At 37.5% G+C, this 22,848-nt stretch overlaps 1 protein-coding gene across 1 annotated transcript in view; it reads left to right on the forward strand.

Moving 5' to 3' along the window:
• The first annotated feature begins 2,968 nt into the window (after positions 1-2,968).
• Positions 2,969-22,848, forward strand: part of BCLAF3 (BCLAF1 and THRAP3 family member 3) — a 40,451-nt gene continuing 20,571 nt past the window's right edge. Inside the window, exons 1-7 of the mRNA XM_052663680.1 lie at positions 2,969-3,009; positions 5,455-6,024; positions 6,397-7,053; positions 15,169-15,344; positions 16,859-16,973; positions 17,685-17,748; positions 19,215-19,330. Coding sequence (XP_052519640.1) covers positions 2,969-3,009; positions 5,455-6,024; positions 6,397-7,053; positions 15,169-15,344; positions 16,859-16,973; positions 17,685-17,748; positions 19,215-19,330 — 1,739 coding nt within the window. The remainder of the gene's footprint in view (positions 3,010-5,454; positions 6,025-6,396; positions 7,054-15,168; positions 15,345-16,858; positions 16,974-17,684; positions 17,749-19,214; positions 19,331-22,848) is intronic.

Here is a 22,848-nt window from a genome sequence, read left to right on the forward strand (position 1 = left end):
GTAGCTGCTTTGGAAAACTTTGGCAGTCTCCCAAGAAGTTAAACATTGAGTGATTTTATAACCCAGGAGTTCCACTCCTAGGTTTATGCCCAAGAGAATTGAAAAACTGTGTCTACACAAAACTTGTATGCAAATCTTCATGGTAGCATTATTCATAATAGCCCCCCAAATAGAAACAGCCCAAATATCCACTGAGAGATAAATGAATCACAAGATGTGGTATACCCATAAAGTGGGATATTATTCAACCATGAAAGGATGAAGTACTGATAATAGTAAAACCCTTGAAAACATTATGCTAAAGGAAAGACGCCAATCACGAAGAATCACATATTCTAAAATTAGATTGTGGTGGTGGTTACAAATCCCTGTGAATATACTGAAAAACACTGAACTGTACACTTTAAATAGGTGAGTTGTATGATATGTGAATTGTATCTCAGTAAATGTTTTACAAAAAATAAAATGGATTAAAAAATTACCCTCTGGGAAAATTATATTTTTTCATCACAGTCAACTGTGTTTGGTGTCTCCTGTACAACCTTTAGGCTTTATTATTTTTGTTCAATTTCATAGGTATGTACTCAAAACTTCTTTAATTAAATTATAAGTTCCCTCAGTAGAATGTAAGCTCCAAGAGAGCAGGAACTTTTTTCTGTTTCTCTTCACTGCTCTCTCCCTTGAACAGTGCCTGGCAAATAATATGTACTCAGTGACATTTGTTAAATGAATATATTTTTCTTTTGTTAAACTTTTTATTTTGTATTGGGTTATAGCTGATTAGGGCCTTCCCTGGTGGCTCAGTGGTAAAGAATCCGCTTACAATGCAGGAGACACAGAAGACACAGGTTCAGTCCCTGGGTTGGGAAGATCCCCTGGAGGCGGGCATGGCAACCCACTCCAGTATTCTTGCCAGGAAAATCCCATGGACAGAGGAGCCCAGTGGGCTACAGTCCATAGGGTCGCAAAGAGTTGGACATGACTAAAGCGACTAAGCACTCATGCATAGCTGATTAACAAACAATGTTGTGATGGTTTCAGGTGAACAGTGAAGGGACTCAGCCATACATATACATGTATCCATTCTCCCCTAAACCTCCCTCCCATCCAGGCTGCCGCATAACATTGAGCAGAGTTTCATGTACTATATTGTAGGTCCTTGTTGGTTATCCATTTTAAATACAAGCTTTGTGTGCATGTCCATCCCAAACTCCTTAACTATCCCTTCCCCCATCCCCCCCCCCCCCATTTTTATATTTTTAGTTACTAAGAAAACACTGGGCTTCCCTGGTGGCTCAGATGGTAAAGTGTCTTCCTGCAATGTGGGAGACCTGGGTTCGATCCCTGGGTTAGGAAGATCCCCTGGAGAAGGAAATGACAACCCACTCCAGTACCCTTGCCTGGAAAATCCTGTGGACAGAGGAGCCTGGTAGGCTATAGTACAAGGGGCCGCAAAGAGTCAGACACGACTGAGAAACTGCACTTTCAGAAGAAAACACTTTCTGCTTTAGTGTCTTAATTTCATACTGCATCTGAACTAATTTTTCCTAGCCTCATTTTTTTTTTTTTGAAAAGAACCAATGTATAACTGAATTGAATTGAATGTGATTCTGGTGAGTGATCTGGTTCAAGTCCTTTGACCTTACATGCTTTTACTTTCTTCTGAAATTTATTATAGCAATAGTTTGCAAATATTTGACTATGAGAACTCCATTTTCAAACCTATGTTCACATAGTTATGGTTGTACTTTTTATATTAGTGATAAAACTTCGTAGTGACAAGAAGTCATTTATATTTTAACAGTGGCTATAGTATCTTCAGAAATTTGCATAATAGAGGTTCTAATATGTGAGACATACCCTTACTCATTCTGTAGTCTGTTTTTGGTAGCTGTGTGTATTATTCATGGACCCATGGCAATAATTTTGAAAGCCATCAGGGGGTTGGGTCCAGTTAATTGGGCACTACTTAACTATAGTATCAGAACTGAGGAAGATTACTGAAATGGAGAAGGGAACGGCTTTCAGTATTCTGGAATTCCATGGACTGTATAGTCCATGGGGTAGCAAAGAGTCGGACACAACTGAGCGACTTGTGCTAAAAACAACTTATAAAAGATTATACCCAAATGGGTTTTTTATAAAAATTCAGTTCCTAAATCTACCAGTTTCTTTTAAAGACTGAAATGTATTTTTAAAACCTAGTTTATATGTTTTCTAAAATTAACTTATTTGACATTATTTGTTTTAGAAAACAGAAGCAAACTAAATGTCTAATCATGCTTAAGTTTTGGTGTATTTACCTGGTGGAAGTTAGGTGATAATTGAGTATGATAATTAGGCATTGTAATTCTTATTATCTAACAATTTTAAAAGTGGGATATATCATCAAGTATTCCTAAATATTTTGACTATGATTGTATGAACGTAACTGCAGTTATATGTATGTAACCAATGATGAAAGGTGGGGAGGAGGAGTAGTGGTTGTGTTCAGAGGAATTCTGGGGGAGTGTTCCCTATTTTTGAAACACTTATTTAGTAGTTGTTGTGTGCTAGGCAGTATTCTGAGCTTTTTTCATGACTTAATTCAGGGATCATCAAACTACAATGCATTTGGCCTTTGGGGCCTATTTTTGTGTGGTCCTTGATCTATAAATGATTTTTATATTAAAAAAATTTTTTTAAGAAGATAATATGATGAAGACCTTATATGAACTGCAAAATCTGAAATAGTTATGCTCTGGCCTTTTACAGAAAAAACTTTCTTACCTTTGATCTAATTGATTTTATGTTTATAACATTTCAATAAGGTGGGTCCTATAAGGAAATTGAGGCACAGAGGGCTTAAGTTACTTTTTGTCAGTGGCATTCACTGTTTTTGGAGCAGGTTACAGGCCCTTTCTACAAACTTGCTAATCCTGTGTTTCTTTGCAGTGTAAAAAGAGGATAGTGGCTCACGTGTCAAAGGATGGCACGGTCACGCTCTAGATCCCCCAGGTGGAGGCACAGGTGAGCAGTCCTTAGTTAAGCAGAGTAAGCATGGGTTTGGAACATGCTTCAACAGTTTTCATTTTGTCATTTTCAAGACCAAATTATAATGTGGAAGAGCTTCAGAAAGAAAAAGGAATGCAAAGAAGTAAATGGTTTGAACATGGAGGGCCTCACAGAGGTCATTTGCTTCACCCTTTTGTGGTAGGCTCTGGTGAGGTGGCACAAAAGACCCTGCCAAGCTTAGTGCCTGATTTCTGGGTGCCTTCTCAGAACCCTTTGTCACCAACTCTAAAGGGTCTGCTATCATTCCCTACTTGCAGGCTAACAGATTAGTGTGTCACAAGGCACTCTTGGATCAGAGACAAAAACCTTTATTACTCATGTGCAGCAGGCAGCTGAGCTTCCTGTTCCTGTGTTCCTGTTACCTCTTGTCTTCCCTAGTGGGTCAGACAGTAAAAGTCTGCTTGCAGTGTAGGAGACCTGGGTTCGATCCCTGTGTTGGGAAGATCCCCTGGAGAAGGGAATGGCAGCCCACTCCAGTACTCTTGCCTGGGAAATTCCATGGACAGAGGAGCCTGGTGGGCCCCAGTCTATGGGGTTGCAACCATGTAGTCACTCACAACTGAGCGACTAACACACACACACATTACCTCTAGTCCTCTGAGGGTGGGAGCTGCTGACACAGCTGAGGAACCCAAGCCCCATTAAGGACAGCAGGGAATCCTGCCCAGCCTTTTTCTTGGAGGAGACATTATCTTGTTATCCTGGACAGCAAACACATTGGCTCTCTGCCCCTTAGGGAGGCCCTGTCCCTATCTTTCCAGGGAGTTTGCCTTGAAACAGAAGCTCAGGAGGCATGCAGAGCACTAGAGACTCATGGAGTGTCCCAACAGACTCCTTGGGTCTCTTTTGTCTCTTTAGGAGAACTGTAAATGATAGCCACTATTTCAGCAGTCTCCTTCAGAAGAAAGGGGCTCTGTGCAATAGAACCCTGATATGAGGTATAATATCAAAGCAGTACTCAATGTGAGGTAAGGATTAAAGTAAGAGATTGAGTATTTCGTCAGTCTGGAAGACCTCAGCCTCTGGCTGGCAGCTTTTCTCCTTAGCAGTAGAAAAGATGGAGTGTTCCAGGAAGTCCTCAGGGTCTTCAGTGGCTTCTTCCTGTGAAGAGTTACAGCCAGCTGGATGACAGAGTCTCTGCTTCAGCTGAATAATGCACTTGCCAGTGCATCTAGTTTGGTGACTCTAGAGGGAGAGATTGTCAAATCCAGTGTATAAGTCCTGGTATGTACATGAGGAAGATAAATCAGCCTCCTTTCTTGTAGGAAGAACCCAGACATGTCACCAAATGGAAAGAGTTTTACTCATGGTTGTTTCAACTCCGTGGCAGCTGCTGCAGAGGGGGTGATAACAAAAACTGCAAAGGTAGCTGCTGCATTGGTTAGAAGACAGTAAACTCTCAGGAAGTTGGGAGATTGGATAAGTCAGATGGGAGGAAAGGTCCCCAGGTGCAAATTTGAACTAGATGGTAGTACTTCTCTCTCTTAACCTTAAGACTGGTGACTCAGACTGGTTTCCTCAGATACAGAAGCCTTCCTCCTCAGTTGGAATGAAAGGTTCCATGTTGGCAGTGCTCAGGTGTTAGAGAAGGTAGTTACAGAAAGGGCATGCTGTCCCTGGAGATCATTAAAGCTGCACTAAAGCACACATTCACAGAATTAAAAGCTATGATTCAACAGCACTTCCTTCATTTTATATATAAGGGGACAGGTCTGGGACATAAAACTTATTTATGTCAATAGTAATACTGGAGGGACCAGGCATGAGGTCCACTTCTTAAGGTCTTCTTCCTCCCACCACCTCCACATGCTGTTTAAAGATGTAGTTTTTGCTACTTGATATAACCTTAGTAGAGAGAATAGACAATCAGTTATGAAAACTGTGAGATCAGTTTGGGGTCTGAGTTTGGATTTGATATGCAACATAAACTCTTAGAATCTATTTTGATTTCAGAGATTATGTTCAGTTTTCCAGAGATTCTCCTGCACACTTAATTGTGTGAAACTAACCCTCTTTCTCCTTATTTCTTACTTGACCATGGAACCTGACGTAAGCTTTTGTTGGCAGGCTCTTTTGCCAGAACTTTGCTGTCAGCAGTCTTCCAAAATGGATCCTGCTGCGTACCTAAGCTGGTCCTCCTCCAGTAGGATGGCTGTGCTCAGCCCATTTTGATATGTACATGGGGTACATTAGTTCAGGTGAAAAGAGTATGCATGTTGAATTGGGCAGAAGCCTAGTCAGGCTCCCAAGTGAACAATTTAGAATACAGATACCAAATACTGATGAATCGGAGTGGAAGAGGCAGGGGAAAGCAAATGTTTTATTTGGATAAGTCACTGTAAGACCAACTTAGTGTATTGTCTTTGAATGGACTAAACTTTTCTGTATTTGTTTACATAGGTCTTTAACACCAGTGCCTAGAAGTTCTGAACACTACAAGCAAAGATATGAGCATTATGGCTACGACTATAGGAAGGATCCAAAAAGACACATCACTTGGAGAATGGACAATGAGAAATATGGACAGAGTAAACCAAGGATTTCTTCTCGTGAAAATATATATTACCGATCTTACGAGCATAGATCACCTTCCCCAAACATAAGAGGAAGCTCTTCAGAAAAGTTTTATACTTATAAGCCTCCCCAAGTATATTTACCAGAAAGAGGAGATGATAGTAACAGAAGAGCTCAATATGTGCCCAGACACTCAGAAGGTATATTCTACAAAGAGCACCAGAGGAGTTGTTATCCCCAGAAAGCACAAGGAAGGTATATTCCTGATGACCGCAGAAATAGAAGAAGTGAAAAAGGAGGGACACCACCTGTGAGATCAACAACAGATTCTTTTAGATTCGAAGGATATTGGCATGAAGATGAACCGAGGCACCAGAGGATACAAGATGAAAAATACTCTCAGTCACTTAGAAGAGGCTCTGAAGATTTTGAGAAAAGGAGCTCTTTTCAGAAGAGGTATAGAAAAACATTAAACTAGCATAATTCGATATAAAGCCTCAAATGAAAAAGTCTGTTTACTTTATGGTTAAAGATAACCTTGAAAAGCTTTTGTCTAAAAGATCAAAAGCATTGTAGTGTGGTTTTGGTCTACTGATAGTAGTGAAGTGTTTATTTTTAGAGTAAATCATGTAGATGGCTAGAATATATTTTTTTTAAAAGATGCTATTTTCTTTAAATACCTTGTGCATCTATGAGCTGGCTTAAGGGATTGTAGGTTAACTTTCCACTACATTTTGCATTTAAAGCCATGCTGCCCAACATTCCACACATATAAATTCTCACTTTCTTCTCTCTAGTGCAAATGTAAACTGTTTTATGTCAACACAGGTATCCTGAGGATCATGATTTCAGAAAATACGGACACACATCAAAAAGACCTCACGATGTGGAGAGGTATGAAAACAGAGAGCCTGTCAGGAGCCTGCAGTGGAAATCCAGGCATTTTTCTGCTCCTTACCAAGAGAAGAAAGATCAGTGGAACCTTGAAACCCAGACTCATCGATATGCTCCAAGGGAATTCCCAGAGACCAGTTCAGCAGCCAAGGTATCCTGTGATTCTCGCCACAGATATCGAAAGACCTCAGATGGCGACAAGGACTTTTATGATGGAAGAGCTCAGAGGTACCCTAAGGAGGAAGATAGAAAATTGAGTTCTCAAAAAGTCCCTGTGAATAGAGAGTCCAGTTGTTCTCATGCTGGAAGAGGGAGAGAGACTGAAGGTGGGCAAGTCAGAGAATCTTCTAAGCCATCAAAGAAAGACTGTGCTGCCTTAACCCACTCAGATAAAAGCGATGTTGATTCGAGATCCTGTAAGGACACACGGAAGGACAAAATAAAGAAAGAAAGAGCTGGCAGTAAAGACAGCAACTCTTCCTGTAACCAACTTGATAATAGTGATTCCGACTTGAAGCCTTCATCTGTCTTTCTTAGGAAGAAGTCACTCACAGTTAAAGTAGATGTGAAGCAAGCACAGAATAGATCTAGGTATTATCTTCATTTTTTCTTAATGATGTATAATAACTGTTTCTGCCACCTTTATTTTAGCTTTGAAAATAGAGTTCATAGTGTGTTTAGAGTTCATCAAGTGAGGGGGTGGGGATTGCCAGATTTTTCAAAAAAGCCCTGTAATGGGAATTAATCCCATGATTTAGTAATACAGGATGATGTCATGTTTATTTCCGTGTTTGTATCTCAAGATGCTTTTGGGGTGCAGGGCATTCTATGGAGTTGGTCCTCTTCATGAATTTACATGTTTTTATGTTTCCACATTTTCTATACCCACAAATAGGCCAGGTCGTATTCAGGGAGACCTATTCCTTGCTCAATTTCTCAAAGCCTGTTTTCCCTGTTGCATATAATTCAGAGAACTTTTGGCCTGGAAGGGACCTTTCAGCAGGCCCTGATATTATAGAGAAAGACCATGAGGCTGTGAGAGATGAAGTGACTTAAATCTGAGTCTGTGCCTGTGGCTCAAATCTATATGTCCCCTTGTGTCTCAAGGAGGTGGATGACTTAACATGGTTCTTGCTACCATCTCAAAAGGAGTGGAGCTCAACCAATTAGCTTCTCCTAGGTAGAGGAATTAGGCTAGAGTCTAGAGAGAGGCCAATTTGTAAGACATTTGGTTTAGCGCTTAATGAGACTTTAACAAAAAAGACTACTTTCGTAATAGGTTTTATTCCTCTAAAGTGGATTGCATGTTTTGTTCTATTACCTCTGTTTATGGATTCTGAGAATAATAACGCACTGACACTTGGATGCATCAGCTAGTCTGTTTGTTATCTTAATACGCTACCAGTATGTGAGTTAAAAAGTGATGGACCATGTTGATTTGATGCATTTATGTTCACAGTTGACTCGTATCTGTATTTGAAAAAAAAACTAGAGGGAAAAAAATCCAAGGTTAGAATGTAAAAGTGAGGGTGGTAAACCCATAGTCTTTTTTTTTTTTTAAATACATTTGTTTCTTTCTTTAAAGTTAGATTTGACTGTCCTTTTCCTGATATTTTTTTACATTCATTATACTTGCAAAAATATCTCAAAATATACATATGCATATTTATATGTACACAGAAAGAATTTATATATATGATTATATTAGAAGAAGTTGGACAAATAGAAGGGAGGGGGGAAATCACCCATAATCCTATTACCTTAGGACCATTTTATTAATATTTTGATACAGCTTTTTGGGGCTACTTTTCTATATGGCTGTCATAACCGTATATAACCATATATATGGTTGTCATAACCCACTCCAGTAATCTTGCCTGGGAAATGCCACGGACAAAGGAGCCTGGTGGGCTACAGTCCATGGGGTCGCAAAAGAGTCAGACATGACTTAGTGACTAAACGGCAACATTCTATTTTATATAATATGTCTTAAGTCACTTTGTGCTATATTTCCTACTAGTTCTTAATCTTAAGAGTATAAAGGCTCTGCTGCTGCTGCTGCTAAGTTGCTTCAGTCGTGTCTGACTCTGTGCGACCCCACAGACGGCAGCCCACCAGGCTCCCCTATCCCTGGAATTCTCCAGGCAAGAACACTGGAGTGGGTTGCCATTTCCTTCTCCAATGCATGAAAGTGAAAAGTGAAAGTGAAGTAGCTTCAGTCATGTCCGACTCTTAGCGACCCCATGGACTGCAGCCTACCAGGCTCCTCCGTCCATGGGATTTTCCAGGCAAGAGTACTGGAGTGGGGTGCCATTGCCTTCTCCATAACGGCTCTACTAGTTCTTAATCTTAAGAGTATAAAGGCTACTCTGAGCATCAAGTTTAAGGATCTTACCTTAAGATTTTTCTCTTTCTAACCTTATATTATGAAAATGTTCAAACATACAGAAAAGTTGAAACATAATTAAAACACAATTGAAACATAATTGAAAGTTGAAACAAAACATACAAACATATATAGGTGTACAGTCATCACCTATATACCCACCTAGAGTCTACAATTAACATTTTACTATACTTCTGTAATCACATCTGTTCATCTATCATTCCATCTTAATTTTTCACTGCATTTCAAAGTGAAATACAGAAGATACAAGTACACTCACCTTTACATATTTCAGTATTTAATATTTGTTTACAGTTTTTTTTCTTTTGAGGTAAAATTACATGCAATCAAATCACAAAAATCTTGAATTTTTACATAAAAGTAAAATCACAAAAACTTTGAATTTTAAAATAATAGTAAAAGTAATTTTAAAATAAAAGTTAAAATCTTGAATTTTTAAATATTTAATGAAGAAATGTTTTATTCTTAAATTAGAATTAATAAGTTGGCTGTAACATTTTTAAAGAATGCTAGAAGTAACAATTTTGAAGAATTTTATTTTAGTAGACCTCATTAGAGATGCTGAACACTGTTAATTTTATAACGACGTTGAGAAATAGAAGCTCAATCTTCATCATGTGTCACAAAAATGAGCTTCCTAAAATTGAGGCTGCTGTACCTTTGTTTTGAATTTATAAACTCTCCTTTTGTGAATTTCATGGCCCATTAAGTGGGACCTGTCAGTACATGTTTGAATTACCTGACAAGGACCTATGGAATGGTTTGTGTAATAAAGAGCTTTACTGTAAGTTCTTTCTAAAGACTTTAAGAATCTTGGTTCTTCATTTTATACATTTGTTTAAAATGTATAAATGGTGGTTCATTTTATACATTCGTTTCCTTTCTTAGCTTGGGTCAGGTTTTAATACATGTTCTTTGAGTTATCAGTGCAGTTGAAAACATACAGTTGTCACCTAGTGATTTTTCTTAATAAATATATGTATCTTTTCAGCATGGCAGTGCATCATAATCAGCAAAAATCTTTCTCTCTGATTATAATTATTAACTGATGAATGAATGTGTAAGAATTTTGTGGGGTTGAATTTAGTTATGTGTGAACTGATGAAGTGTCCATAAAACAAAGGTATTGATAGTTCATATCCTCAACAGAGCCATGTTCTCAACTCCCAACATAAATTAGATTTCCTTCTGCTTAATAAAACTGAAATAATCATAGAGTGCAGATAGGTTATTTGTTGGTTAAAATCTAGAGTATCCACTTTTTTTGGAGATACTAATAAGGCAGTTCATTTTATACATTCATTTGCTTTCTTAGCTTGGGTCCGGTTTTGATACATTTTCTTCCAGTTATCAGTGCAGTTGAAACCTAGTGATTTTTCTAGGTATTAGTTTGTATCTAGAATAGCAGTAGGTGACACTTCTTGAATGTTCAGTGCATAGTTAATACTTCTGTCAACATAGAAGTAACAATTTTGAAGGATTTTATTTTAGTAGACCTCATTAGAGATGCTGAACACTGTTAATTTTATAATTTGATGTTGAGAAATAGAAGCCTAGTTGACCTAGTGACCTTCTAGTGACCTACTTTGTCAGAAACTGCATTATCAGAGGTAGAAGTTACATATGAGTCATAACTATGTTTCAGAATGAAGAGCGTCACAATATGAAAATCTGTACTAAGGTTGTTATGAACTCCAAACACTCACTGTTGTAGACATCTGAAAGTCATGGGGCAGATGAAGGGAGTTTGGGTTTACTACTGGACAGAATAGGTGAGAGACTGAACCTTGGTCAGGCTAGGAAGTTGGTGAGAGGAGGGAAGGAGGGCATGCCAGTCTCCAGAGAAGAGTAAGCTGGGGCAGGTGGGCCTGCACTGAGGCTCCTTTGACTTCCCAGGTGCTAGCACTAGGCATCTAGAATGAGAAGGTTGGCTAGTGAAGGCAACATTGGACTGACTGCCTCAGCCATATTTGCACTTAATCCTTTTATTTCCCAGTGAAGAGATACAGAGAGGGCATCCCTGACCCTACCCAGTTTTTCCCCATTCTAAAAGGGGAATGAGGTGGATGATGAGCCCCAGAAGACACTGGAGCCCTGATGCTCCGGGCAGTCAGGTGCTGCTTAGGCTGGGGAAGAGTGAAAAACCACAGCTAGGATAGAAGGAAGGTAACCTAATCACACAAGCTTACCCGTGATGGGCACTTTTCAGCTGGAGGCAAAATAAGCTGGGTGGAGATATTTTTGTGATACACAAACCTGCTAACTTGCTGCTAGGTATCACAAAAATCTTAAGAGTTTTTTCCTTCTGATATTTCTCATATATATTTTCTAAACTCAAAAATTAATTGAGAAAAGATTCCCTTTCATTCCTATGTTTCGCTCAGTCTTCTCTTAGTACCTCTTGGGGGTCCTAGTATAGGGAGGTAAACTTTGTTTGATGTTGGGATGTATAGGTCTTTGTTTTCCAGTAGGTCACTGCTCAGTTCCATAACATTGGGCAGGTCACCTGGCTATGCCTTTTGGGGCCCAAATTAACTGGGTGTTCCTCTAGGATCTGTGAGTCTGCTTCAGTTGGTTATGTGTTGATAACTATTGAAGCTAACTTGACAGGCTCATCATAGGATTCTCTGAACTTTTGAATATATTTGAGGTTTTCTCTTATAAAAAATGAAAAAAAATTATCTAAATTAAGTTAAAATTTTTTGAAGTAAGCCAAGAAAGTTAAAAAACAAAAATTGATCTCAGAATTTTTAAATCTGTCATCTTTTAAGGTGAAACTCATCATTTCATATTGTGCCAGTCATTTTTCATTTTATCATTTTTTTATACAGCAGATATTTTTTGAGAACCTACCCTGTGAGACAATCTGTTAAGGTGCCCTGGGACTATGGATCCACATAGGATTAAGTTTCTTCTCCCCTGGTCTTAGAGGCAAGAAGATGATGTTGGTAATACCATGGCACAGTGGAGTGATGTGTGAGGTGGTGTGTGATATGTGATTCAGATGATCCCAAGCTGGGGGATTCAGGGAAGGCTTCTTTCAGGAGTTGACATGTGAGCTAGGCTTTGAAGGTTGGTGTGTTTTAGACATGTGGAGATGAGATGAAAGACCTTTTATATTTATAGGTTAACAAAGGCAGAAAACACACCCAGGAACTTTGAGCTGTGCCATTCTGAGCAGTCTAGGGAAAGGAAATAGAAGGGCAGGAGGTGTGAAAGTAAGACCACCACACAGCCAGCCTGATGTAACAGGATTAGCTTCTGGGAGAGGGCTCAGTTTTGGCCACCTTCTATCAGATGTCTTGAAAGGGCACTGAGGTTGACAAGGCCAGTTACGGGACTTTTGTGAAAAAAAGTAATAATGAGATGTTGAATTAAGGGAGTAGCAGTCTCTCTAATCCATTTCCCTCAACTCCAAAAATTCTAAATGTGTTCTTAGGAAGACAAAACAAACTTATGATTCAGAAAGTGCTTTGTGATAGTTATTAGCTAGAATAAAACTGAGAAAGGAAAACTTTACATGTGTCATATGAATTTTGTTACCTATTATAAACTTCCAGAGAGCAGGAGATTATCCGTTGATTTTGGTGGTTCGGTTTTTGTTATTGTTGTTTTGCCAGGCAGTTGATTTTTTAACTGTGGAGAAGAGGAATTAAGTTTTAATGTAGTTTTTTTTTAAATGTTTTGTTAGTTGTTATGCGTGACACTCAGATGAACATCAAGCGAAATATCCTTAAATAGAGAAGGAAAACCAGGGTGAAGTGGGGGGAGGGAACAGAGAACCCAGAAGATTTAATAGAATACAGGTGATGGCTATATTTTAATTTTTAAAAGTGTCTAAAATGCATCTCAAATGAGAACATTTGGTCTTTCCAGTTTAACTACTTGTTTTGCGGATATTTTGTGAAATTGTAAACTTGTTGATCAGTAATGTCATGGGAAATACTAAAATATAAATGAAGAGGTGATTAAATTTGCAAATGAAACTACCTAGAACATTTTGCATTTTGAAGTCTCCAGAAGTTTTTCCTTATAGCAAAAGTATAGTTATTTTTAAAAAACAAAATTTCAGGTTATATTCTTTTCATGTATATTTTCTAGAAAGATGGTCACTTTTACATTTTTTATTAAAAATCTTATGGGATATCTCTAGAGAAAAATTTTAAACTGGTAAATATCAAGAATTAAGTATAGCTTCAAAGTATACCACAGTATTCCTATGAATTGAGAGTTGGACTTGGAGTGGGGAGATAAGAGTTATGACAGTAATAAATTACAAGTAAATTTTAATAATTATCTGGTGAAAAACTGGAAGCCTTTATCAGCTGGTTTTGTCTTGGGGGAAACTGAGACAGCAGTGAAAACCATTGTCAACTGATTTCCCCTTATAGATCATTTTTATAATTCTATTTAAACATCTTATTTTTCTCCTGTAAAAAAAAATGTAAAGCTGTTTTGGGGGTATGGAAGAGCTTTTTGTACCATTAAACCCCTTTGAACAGAAAGCATATGTAATTCTTTTTTTAATTTTATTTTTTATTTAAATTTATTTATTTTAATTGGAGGCTAATTACTTTGTTAGTAGGGGTTGTTACAGGGCCATTCTAGCTTCTAACATTTATCACTAAATGTCTTTTACTAGTTATCAGATATAGAATGAGAAGCTTGGAACAAATTAGGAGGAGAAATGGACCCTCTAAAGGTCTTTCTGATTAGTCAAGGAAACCACAGCAATGGCATCAACCTGTGGCGTAGTCACTCATCCATGTTTCTGCCGTGGCAGGGAGTCATCTCAACAGGGCTGATTTAAGAGGGAGCATGAAAAATCAGATGGAAGGTTTTCCTCTGAGAAGTTGAAAATAAGCACTTAAAACCATCTTGCTAGAAGAGTTAAAATTTTCAGTTAAGAATATCTTTAAGCCCTTCATAACCTTGGAGCAGTTTTAAATATATGGCTATTAAGTGACGTCAGTAAATAAATATGTGCATGTGTACACCCACAGCCCCAAATGTATCCATCTGATTGATTTTTGTTGTATGAAGAGATATTTTTTTCTAGTGGTGCTGCTATTATTTAAAACATATTTCAGGGCTCTCTTTTGGATTTATCTTTGGATTCTGAAACATCATCATAAAAAACCCTAGCAGTTGTAAATCTCAATTCTTTGAATAATGAACTTATTTTTTAGGAAGAGCCAGAAGCTATTCAGAGTTAAATGCAGAGGAGTGAGATGGGTATAAGCTGGTTAGTGCTGTTTTGGGTCCAAAATGAGGAATAAATATAAATAATGAGGCATTTTCTTTTCTGATGCATAAACTGCCTACAGATGAAGAATTTGAGTGGTTTTAAGCAGGAGTAGCATTCTTAGAATAAAGTATACTTTCCCATTATGACATTTGGAAGGATTACATGCAAATGAATGCTTAACCTCGGGGATGAAAAGCAAAACAAATGACATCTATTGTCTCAGTATCATGACACCTTCTGCATAGAGGTATTACAAAGATTAATATTTGTAAGCTCTGAGCCCCTTTGTTTGGCATGAATAATTGTTATATGTCATAATCATGAATTTATAATGGTACTTGAGGGTCAGGAAAGTGCTTAATGAAAGTTATAAAGATTCAGAAAGTATTAAAATGGTAAGATGGTTGGGGTTATATTATAAATGGTAGTATATCCTTAAGGATATATTTTAGGGTGAACAGTATCATTGCTTCTCATGATCATAACTTTGCTAACAACTAAGGCTATTTTCTGAGAGTTCAGTGAGACTTTGTAAGTGATTAAGCTAGACAGAATTTGATTTCAAAATACTAGTCTCAGCTCATTACTGACATAGAGGTTTAGGATTTTTATGAAGTCAGAAACATTATTATGTTTGATATCAGCTTGTAAAGAATGGTAGTATTTCAAGATAGTGTCAGCTTGCTGGCTTTATAGTTATATGGACATTTGGGAGTAGAAAGTAATCTGATTATATTTTGCATATTGAGTGTCTTCAATGCCATGCTGTATTTTTTGAAGTAAAAATTGTTTAGCTTAGAATTTTGAAGATTTTATTATTAAAGTGGCAAATATTTGATGATCTCTGATTTGAAAAGGAGAACTCAAAACTGTGTGCCTATAGCTATTTTCTCCTACTCATTATTGTACATGTTTATGGCATACAATTTAGTGCCTTAATTATAAGAAAAAATAAACATTTTTAGTTTTATAGTTATCTTGATTAATTTTAATAAGTTATTTTCTCAGTGAATAGTCTCAAATTTAGTTAAACATTTACAAATTATTCTAGGGTTGCTTCTAGCTATTCCACAGAGAGACAGATGTCACATGATTTGGTTGCTGTTGGCAGGAAAAGTGAAAAGTTTCATCCAGTGTTTGAACATCTTGACTCAACTCAGAATACTGAAAACAAACCTACAGGAGAATTTGCTCAGCAAATCATAACTATAATCCATCAAGTTAAAGGTTGGTATATTTCGCACATACATTAGGGATAACGCAAAAATAATGTACTGACTTTTCACGAGATATAGGTAAATATCTGATATTGTAATAGTAATTATTTCATTATAAGTTAAATCATTAATTAGGAAATCTGTTGAAGAAAGTAGCACATATTAATTCAAGCCAGTTGTTCTTTTTTATGTAGTTCCAATAATCTGGTGCTTCAACTCATAGTAGATTACAAATTGAAAATTATAAAAGAAGAGGTTGGCTGCTGCAAAGGACAGGTATACTGAGAGCAGAGAGAAACAATAACTGATAACCCAGTAGAAAGGAGGAAAGAACAAAAGCCAGATATGAAACTCAAGAAGCTCGAGAAATCTGGAAGTGTAGGTCATTTGGTCATATTCCTAAAGCCCCCAAGGGTGTTACTGGGACTTTGTGCCATAAGGGTGATGCTAAGTGATCAGTAAAAGACTCCAGTATTATTTGTTATACTTTATGATGTCAGGGAATTGCATAATTAATATTTTAAAGGTTTTCATTGAGTTGTGTTTTGCTTTTGCTTCTGGCCAGTTTCCATTAATTGGAAAATTTAGTCATGTAGAATAACTTTCTTTATTGATTCTGTGTAATTAAGGCAGTTTTGTGTATTATAAGCTAGGATCTTTCATGAATTTCAAAATTTTAATTTTATATTTCTTGCTAGATGATTGTGTTGATCTTTCTTACCTTCTTAAAACATTTTGCAAATGAATTATTTTCTCTGCAGCCCTCAAACTAAGGCATATATTTACTTTAAAGGATGCAGTTTGAAACAGTTCACCTTCTCAATTCCAGCCCCTCTCACCCAAAGGAAGTGTGGTCCTTGGCAGAAAGGAAGGTGGTATTGCAGAGAAACCCAGGAGATTGTCCCAGAACAGGAACAGTACGTTAGGGAAAAGGATTGCTCAAGTAGCTTTCTCATGGGTCAAGTGTATTATCTTTCTCTCTATTCTGTTCAAAGCTTGTAGCATAGGCACTTTGAGAATGTCTTCATGAACTTTGGTTAACACTAAGTAAAATGGCGTTAGGAAGCCTTCTGTGATATGTAACCATAGCATTTAGCATTTGTTCAGAATTGTATTGATGTTTTAGGGTTGTTTTTGAAATTATTTTTGCTCTAAGTGAACTGTAGAGCTCTATGCCAGCTTTACTTCCCACATATAGTAACAGTGAGGAAGCTCTTACCTTGGAGAAGAAAGGTCCTCTCTCTGAAAAAGCCAATATTTTTTTTCCCCTCTGGCAAGTAAGCAGGAATGCCAAATAGGAACAGAATCTTTGCATTCATAAATCCATTTACTGTTGCTTGAGCTTGGAAAAAACATGTGAGCACTATACATTAGTCTGTGAAATAAATTTAGGTCCCATATTTTTAAGAGAAAGCAGGTTGGATGTTTTTTTAATACTCCCTTACTCCTGTGCTTATTGTATATATAACCTTTTAAGTGGAATCAGTTTTACACTGAGATAAAACTTTTTGTTTCCTTTTGCAGCAAATTATTTTCCATCACCTGAAATAACTCTGCATGAGCGTTTCTCAAAAATTCAAGTTAAAAAAGCTGCAGATGTAAATGAAACTAAGTTGAGCTCGGATCCAGAAATTCACAGGTAATGACTGATTATTGTACGTCCATATAACTCATGGGAGTAAGCCTCAGAACAGATGTGGGAACATGCTGCCTGCCTCTTGGGTTTACTGTAGACTCTAGAACAGCATTTCCTGCCTAAAACAGGACTGACCCAAGCAGGTACTAGGCCAGTGCACTTTGATAGACTAGGTTGTATTAAAGCCATGACTAGCATTGTTTAAATGTACAGGACTTTGAAAATATTTACCTACCTAACTTTGATTCTGCTGTGTCTATAGTAATTGCCTACTGAAGTTATCACTGGAAGAATGAAAGACAGTTGTCGAGCCATTGAAATCATGGGTTGCTTCATGTCCTCAGAAATGACTGTTCTGAGGGCAGCCGGATGAAAACATATGTCTTCTTCTGCTGGCACCTGTCCAAGCAGGTGGTGCGCCCTGTCTTGTGAGCTGAGCTGAATCAATGTTAGAATGCAGTAGATCACCGGAGCCAAGTTTAAGGTTACACAGACTAGTGATTTGAGAACTACTAAGGCTTCACTGTGATGTTGTTTACAGGATATGTGTGTCTTGGGAGACTGCCACATAGATGAAAAACCACCTGGTAGCAGATTTCTTTTTCTTCCTTCGAGACACACCAGCTTTATTTCAAATTCCATTCTGTATTAATGGAATCGAGGTATCAGTGTATAACATAATTATTTAATTGTAATATGCCTTTATTATTTTAGGAGAATAGATATGTCTTTGGCCGAGCTTCAGAGTAAACAAACTATGGTATATGACTCAAAACAGGTAAGTGAATATGGTTTTTGATGGGGGATTATCTTATTGTTGACAAACTAACGGGAAAGGGAACTGGTCATTGGGAACAAAAAAGGTAAAGTGGGTGAGGAAGGATGATTAAGACCCAGGAATCTGAAATTTACAAAGCTCTCCAAGTGATTCTAGTTTTCAGCCAGGTTGCAAAGAGAACACTGGCAAAAGACAAAAATATTCCCTAAGAGAGACAGTCCCTAAGGGTTTTACAGCTTTGTAAAATTGACATAAAATTATAGTGTTTAATATTCATCCCAAAACTTCACAGTGTAAATCTTGCAGAAAGTATGTTGGATACCTTTTTTTTTCCAAAGCAGTCATGTGGGATATATTTTTAAGTTGTATGTGGAATGCATGCAAAGGAACTTAGTTTCATTTGATACTGCCCTTCCTTTTACTGAAGATTATATGAAAGATTCTATGGAGTATGAACTAACAAAATAATGAAAATAATACTTTTTTTATTGTTCCCACCCCTGCCACCTCCCCCTACCCTCATTTCGTTGCTAATTAGAAAAACTATCTTAACTTGCCAAGGGAGAAGAAAACTGGCTCTTGTTTTAGAAGAAGTATCAAATTCTAAAAACCCTGCTAATTATTCATTGAGAGTGAAGAGTTTTTGTAGAGGAGAGATTTTAATAAATACATTTGTGATAAAATATATAAATAATTTTTTTTCACATGAATGGTTACAATTTTACTGAATTTACAGAGATAGGTTAGTTTATTGAATCAATGATATTTTCAGGAAATTTCTGTTGATCAAAATACTATAATAAACTTATAGGAAATTTAAGGATTTTTTTTTAATTACCTTTAATTCGCTTAACACAAAGTATTATTTGATTGTCTTTCCTTACAGTCTTATGTCTGAAATTTTAGCATAGTCACTGTCACAGTACATGCAATTTTGGATGCTTTTTCTTTTTACTTAAACTATAATAACATTCCTTTTATGTAAAATCTCTCAATTCCCAATGACCTTTTTATAATTGAGACTTTGCAAGTTTTAGTGAACTTTTCATTGTTTTTCCATGTTTACTTCCACATAGTCTATATCATCATAATTTAAGTGGTTGTACATTATTCCTATGACTTAAATTTACCATAAATTTTTCTTCCCTTCTCCTTTAAAATTTTTTCACACTTAAGTTACTTTCGTTTTTTGGTTATTTTTTAAATAAAACATTTTGAATATACTTGAATAGATAGACTCTTCTTTGGTATAGAGGCCCAGAAGTCGGATTCCTGGTTCAGTGGTATGAACTCTTCTGACTGTGTTTTGTCAGTTGTGTCTCAAAATACTGATCTGTTTACACTACCATTAACAAGATGAGTACAAGATAACTTATTTAGGACTTTAACTTAAGGTTCTTGTTCAATACAGTCTTTGTGCAACTAACAGTAATGTGAATGGTTTGTCTTCTGTCAAAATTCCTCAGACTCTGGTCAAAATAATAGATCCAAGTGACCTACGACATGACATTGAAAGAAGGAGAAAAGAACGGTTACAGAATGAAGATGAGCACATTTTTCACATAGCTAGTGCTACAGAGAGGTAATCAGTAGATGAAAAACATCCTCTTATCAGAGAGCTTTTGGTTTTAGCATATTTTCCAATTTTGTGTGTGTGATGGTAATTTTCACTTTAGTGTAGGAATTTAATCCTTCAAATCCATGTCATATGTTTATTAAAATGTTTCAGAGTTATTCAGTGGTCATCATGTGCTATTTCACTGAAATAATAAAAATTATGGGATAGGTGAGTATTTGAGGTCTTTGTGATGTAGAGAGAAGTGTAATAGCTTTTTTAATATCAGCAAGGAGCAAATACCAGCAAATATATGGACTATTTGGCTCAAGCCGATTGAAACTCTGACACATTCTGCCTTTTAGATTCTGGTATTCTTTGAATAATCCAAGATTTCCTGAGGTTTTTGCTATCCTCTTTCAGAACTCTTCATGGATGTCTGTCCATGAAGCAGAGACAGGTGTAGTAGATAATGCAGAGGAGACCTGGGTTTGAATCCTACCTCTGCCAATTTATAAACTCTTTGCTCTTGGGCAAACTTGCATAGTTTTCGGAGCCTTTTCCTCTAAAAAGTGAGAGTAACCAGTTTATGTTGGACAGGTTAAAAATATCACATGAACTGACACATGTGATGTACTTAATGCCATGAGTGGCACATTGACTATCAGTAGATCCTTGTTTTTTGTTCCCCACCCTGTACCTCTTTTTAGGGCTTCTGAGTGTTCTAGAGTGGTCGCAGTTAATCTCTAGTTCTGAAGACTATGTAGAACTCATGGCAACTCTGGGACCCCATATGATTATGAGGTATAATAGAACAGGACAAAATTTCCAGTTCACTCAAGGGTCCTTAAGTTATTTGGATCTCCCAGAAAGTGAGAATGTGTGACTAGAAAAGGCTGGTGCTAATTCTGTTTCCACAGTCCTTAGTTTCAAAAATTAATATATTTGACTAGACTTTTAAGTCATGTCTATGGGTAACTAGGTCAAGATACTGGAGCTTGTTTAAAACTGGAATTGATACTGACAGTTCAGTTCAGTTCAGTCGCTCAGTTGTGTCTGACTCTTTGCGACCCCATGAATCGCAGCATGCCAGGCCTCCCTGTCCATCACCATCTCCCGGAGTTCACTCAGACTCACGTCCATCAAGTCCATGATGCCATCCAGCCATCTCATCATGGGTCGTCCCCTTCTCCCCCTGCCCCCAGTCCCTCCCAGCATCAGAGTCTTTTCCAATGAGTCAGCTCTTCGCATGAGGTGGCCAAAGTACTGGAGCTTCAGCTTTAGCATCATTCCTTCCAAAGAAATCCCAGGATTGGTCTCCTTCAGAATGGACTGGTTGGATCTCCTTGCAGTCCAAGGGACTCTCAAGAGTCTTCTCCAACACCACAGTTCAAAAGCATCAATTCTTCGGCGTTCAGCCTTCTTCACAGTCCAACTCTCACATCCATACATGACCACAGGAAAAACCATAGCCTTGACTAGACGGACCTTAGTCGGCAAAGTAATGTCTCTGCTTTTGAATATACTATCTAGGTTGGTCATCACTTTTCTTCCAAGGAGTAAGTGTCTTTTAATTTCATGGCTGCAGTCACCATCTGCAGTGATTCTGGAGCCCCCAAAAATCAAGTCTGACACTGTTTCCACTGTTTTCCCATCTATTTCCCATGAAGTGATGGGACCAGATACCATGATCTTCATTTTCTGAATGTTGAGCTTTAAGCCAACTTTGTCACTCTCCTCTTTCACTTTCATCAAGAGGCTTTTTAGCTCCTCTTCACTTCTGCCATAAGGGTGGTGTCATCTGCATATCTGAGGTTATTGATATTTCTCCTGGCAATCTTGATTCCAGCTTGTGCTTTTTCCAGCCCAGCGTTTCTCATGATGTACCCTGCATATAAGTTAAATAAGCAGGGTGACAATATACAGCCTTGACGTACTCCTTTTCCTATTTGGAACCAGTCTGTTGTTCCATGTTCAGTTCTAACTGTTGCTTCCTGACCTGCATACAGATTTCTCAAGAGGCAGGTCAGGTGGTCTGGTATTCCCATCTCTTTCAGCATTTTCCACAGTTTATTGTGATCCACACAGTCAAAGGCTTTGGCATAGTCAATAAAGCAGAAATAGATGCTTTTCTGGAACTCTTTGTGGAATTAATTAAAAGATAGCAAAACTGCGTGTTGAGGCATATGAAATAATTGAAAATAAAATAGTTAAAATCTTGTTTCTTGGTGGGTGATCTCCAGTTTCCTATATGACATGGCATGACTGCTCTTTAGTGACACAAGCCCTGTCATGTTTTTCTTGACTTAGCAAGTGCAAGAGACTCAGGGTACCAAGAAAAAAGGGTTTTAAAACAGATTTTAGATTATCAACATATTATAAAGACCATGTGAGGCTTTAGAATATATCTTTACCCTTTGAGGTAATGAAGAACTTCAGCAATGGAGTTTGACTTGAGTTCAATACCTGGCTCTGTGGATACCTAGCTATGTGACTCACCTTGGACAAGTTACTTAATCTCTGTTTTCTTCAGCTGTAAAATAGAGATAAGAATTATACTTACCTCATGGTGGTGGTGAAGATTAAGTAAAGTGATGCATGTAAGCTGCAGAGTAGCTAGTCAGCACTAAGTATTATTAATGTTAGCTTTGAGGATAGCGTTGTGTGGAAAAATGTCTTCCGGCAAGATGTCTTTTGCTGGATCTGTTGAGCTGTCTTATTTGTATTAGGTGGCTAGTGTGTCTTGGTGGAGCCATGAGAATTTTTTTTTAGATATTACTTACCATAAAAGTCACCCTTTCAAAGTGAACAATTCAGTAGTCTTTAGTATAATCACAAAGTTGTGCAACTGTCACCACTATCTAATTTCAAAACATTTTCATCACCCCCAGAAGAAACCCTGTACAATTAGTTGTCACTCCCTATTTCTTTGTCCTTCCAGCCCCTGACAGCCAATAATCTACTTTCTGTGTGTATGGGTTTGCCTATTCTTGACATAATTGCAGTTATATAATGTGTTTCCTTTTGTGACTGGCTTCTTTCATGTAGTACAATGTTTTTTATGTTCCTCCATGTTGAACATGGACTTCCCTGGTGACTCAGTGGTAAAGAATCCACCTGCAGTGCAGGAGCCGCAGGTTTGATCCCTGGGTTGGAAAAATCCCCTGGAGGAGGGCATGGTAACCCACTCCAGTTTTCTTGCCTGGAGAATCCCATGGACAGAGGAACCTGGCAGGCTATAGTCCATAGGGTCACAAAAGAGTTGGACACAGCTGAAGCGACTGAACACACACACACACGTTGAGCATAAATAATCCTTTTCTGGCTGAGTAATGTTCCATTGTATGTATTCACCACATGTTTATCCATTCACTGGTTGATGGTTATTTGGATTGTTTCCACTTTTTGACTTTTGTAAATTATGATGCTGTGAACATTTGTATGCAAGTTTTAGTGAGGACATAGGTTTTCACTTCTGTATATACCTAGGATTGGAATTGCTGGTTCATATCATTACTATGTTTAACTTTTTGATGATCTGCCAG

This window comes from Budorcas taxicolor, chromosome X (genome assembly GCF_023091745.1).
Source record: "Budorcas taxicolor isolate Tak-1 chromosome X, Takin1.1, whole genome shotgun sequence".
Taxonomy (NCBI): Eukaryota; Metazoa; Chordata; class Mammalia; order Artiodactyla; family Bovidae; genus Budorcas; species Budorcas taxicolor.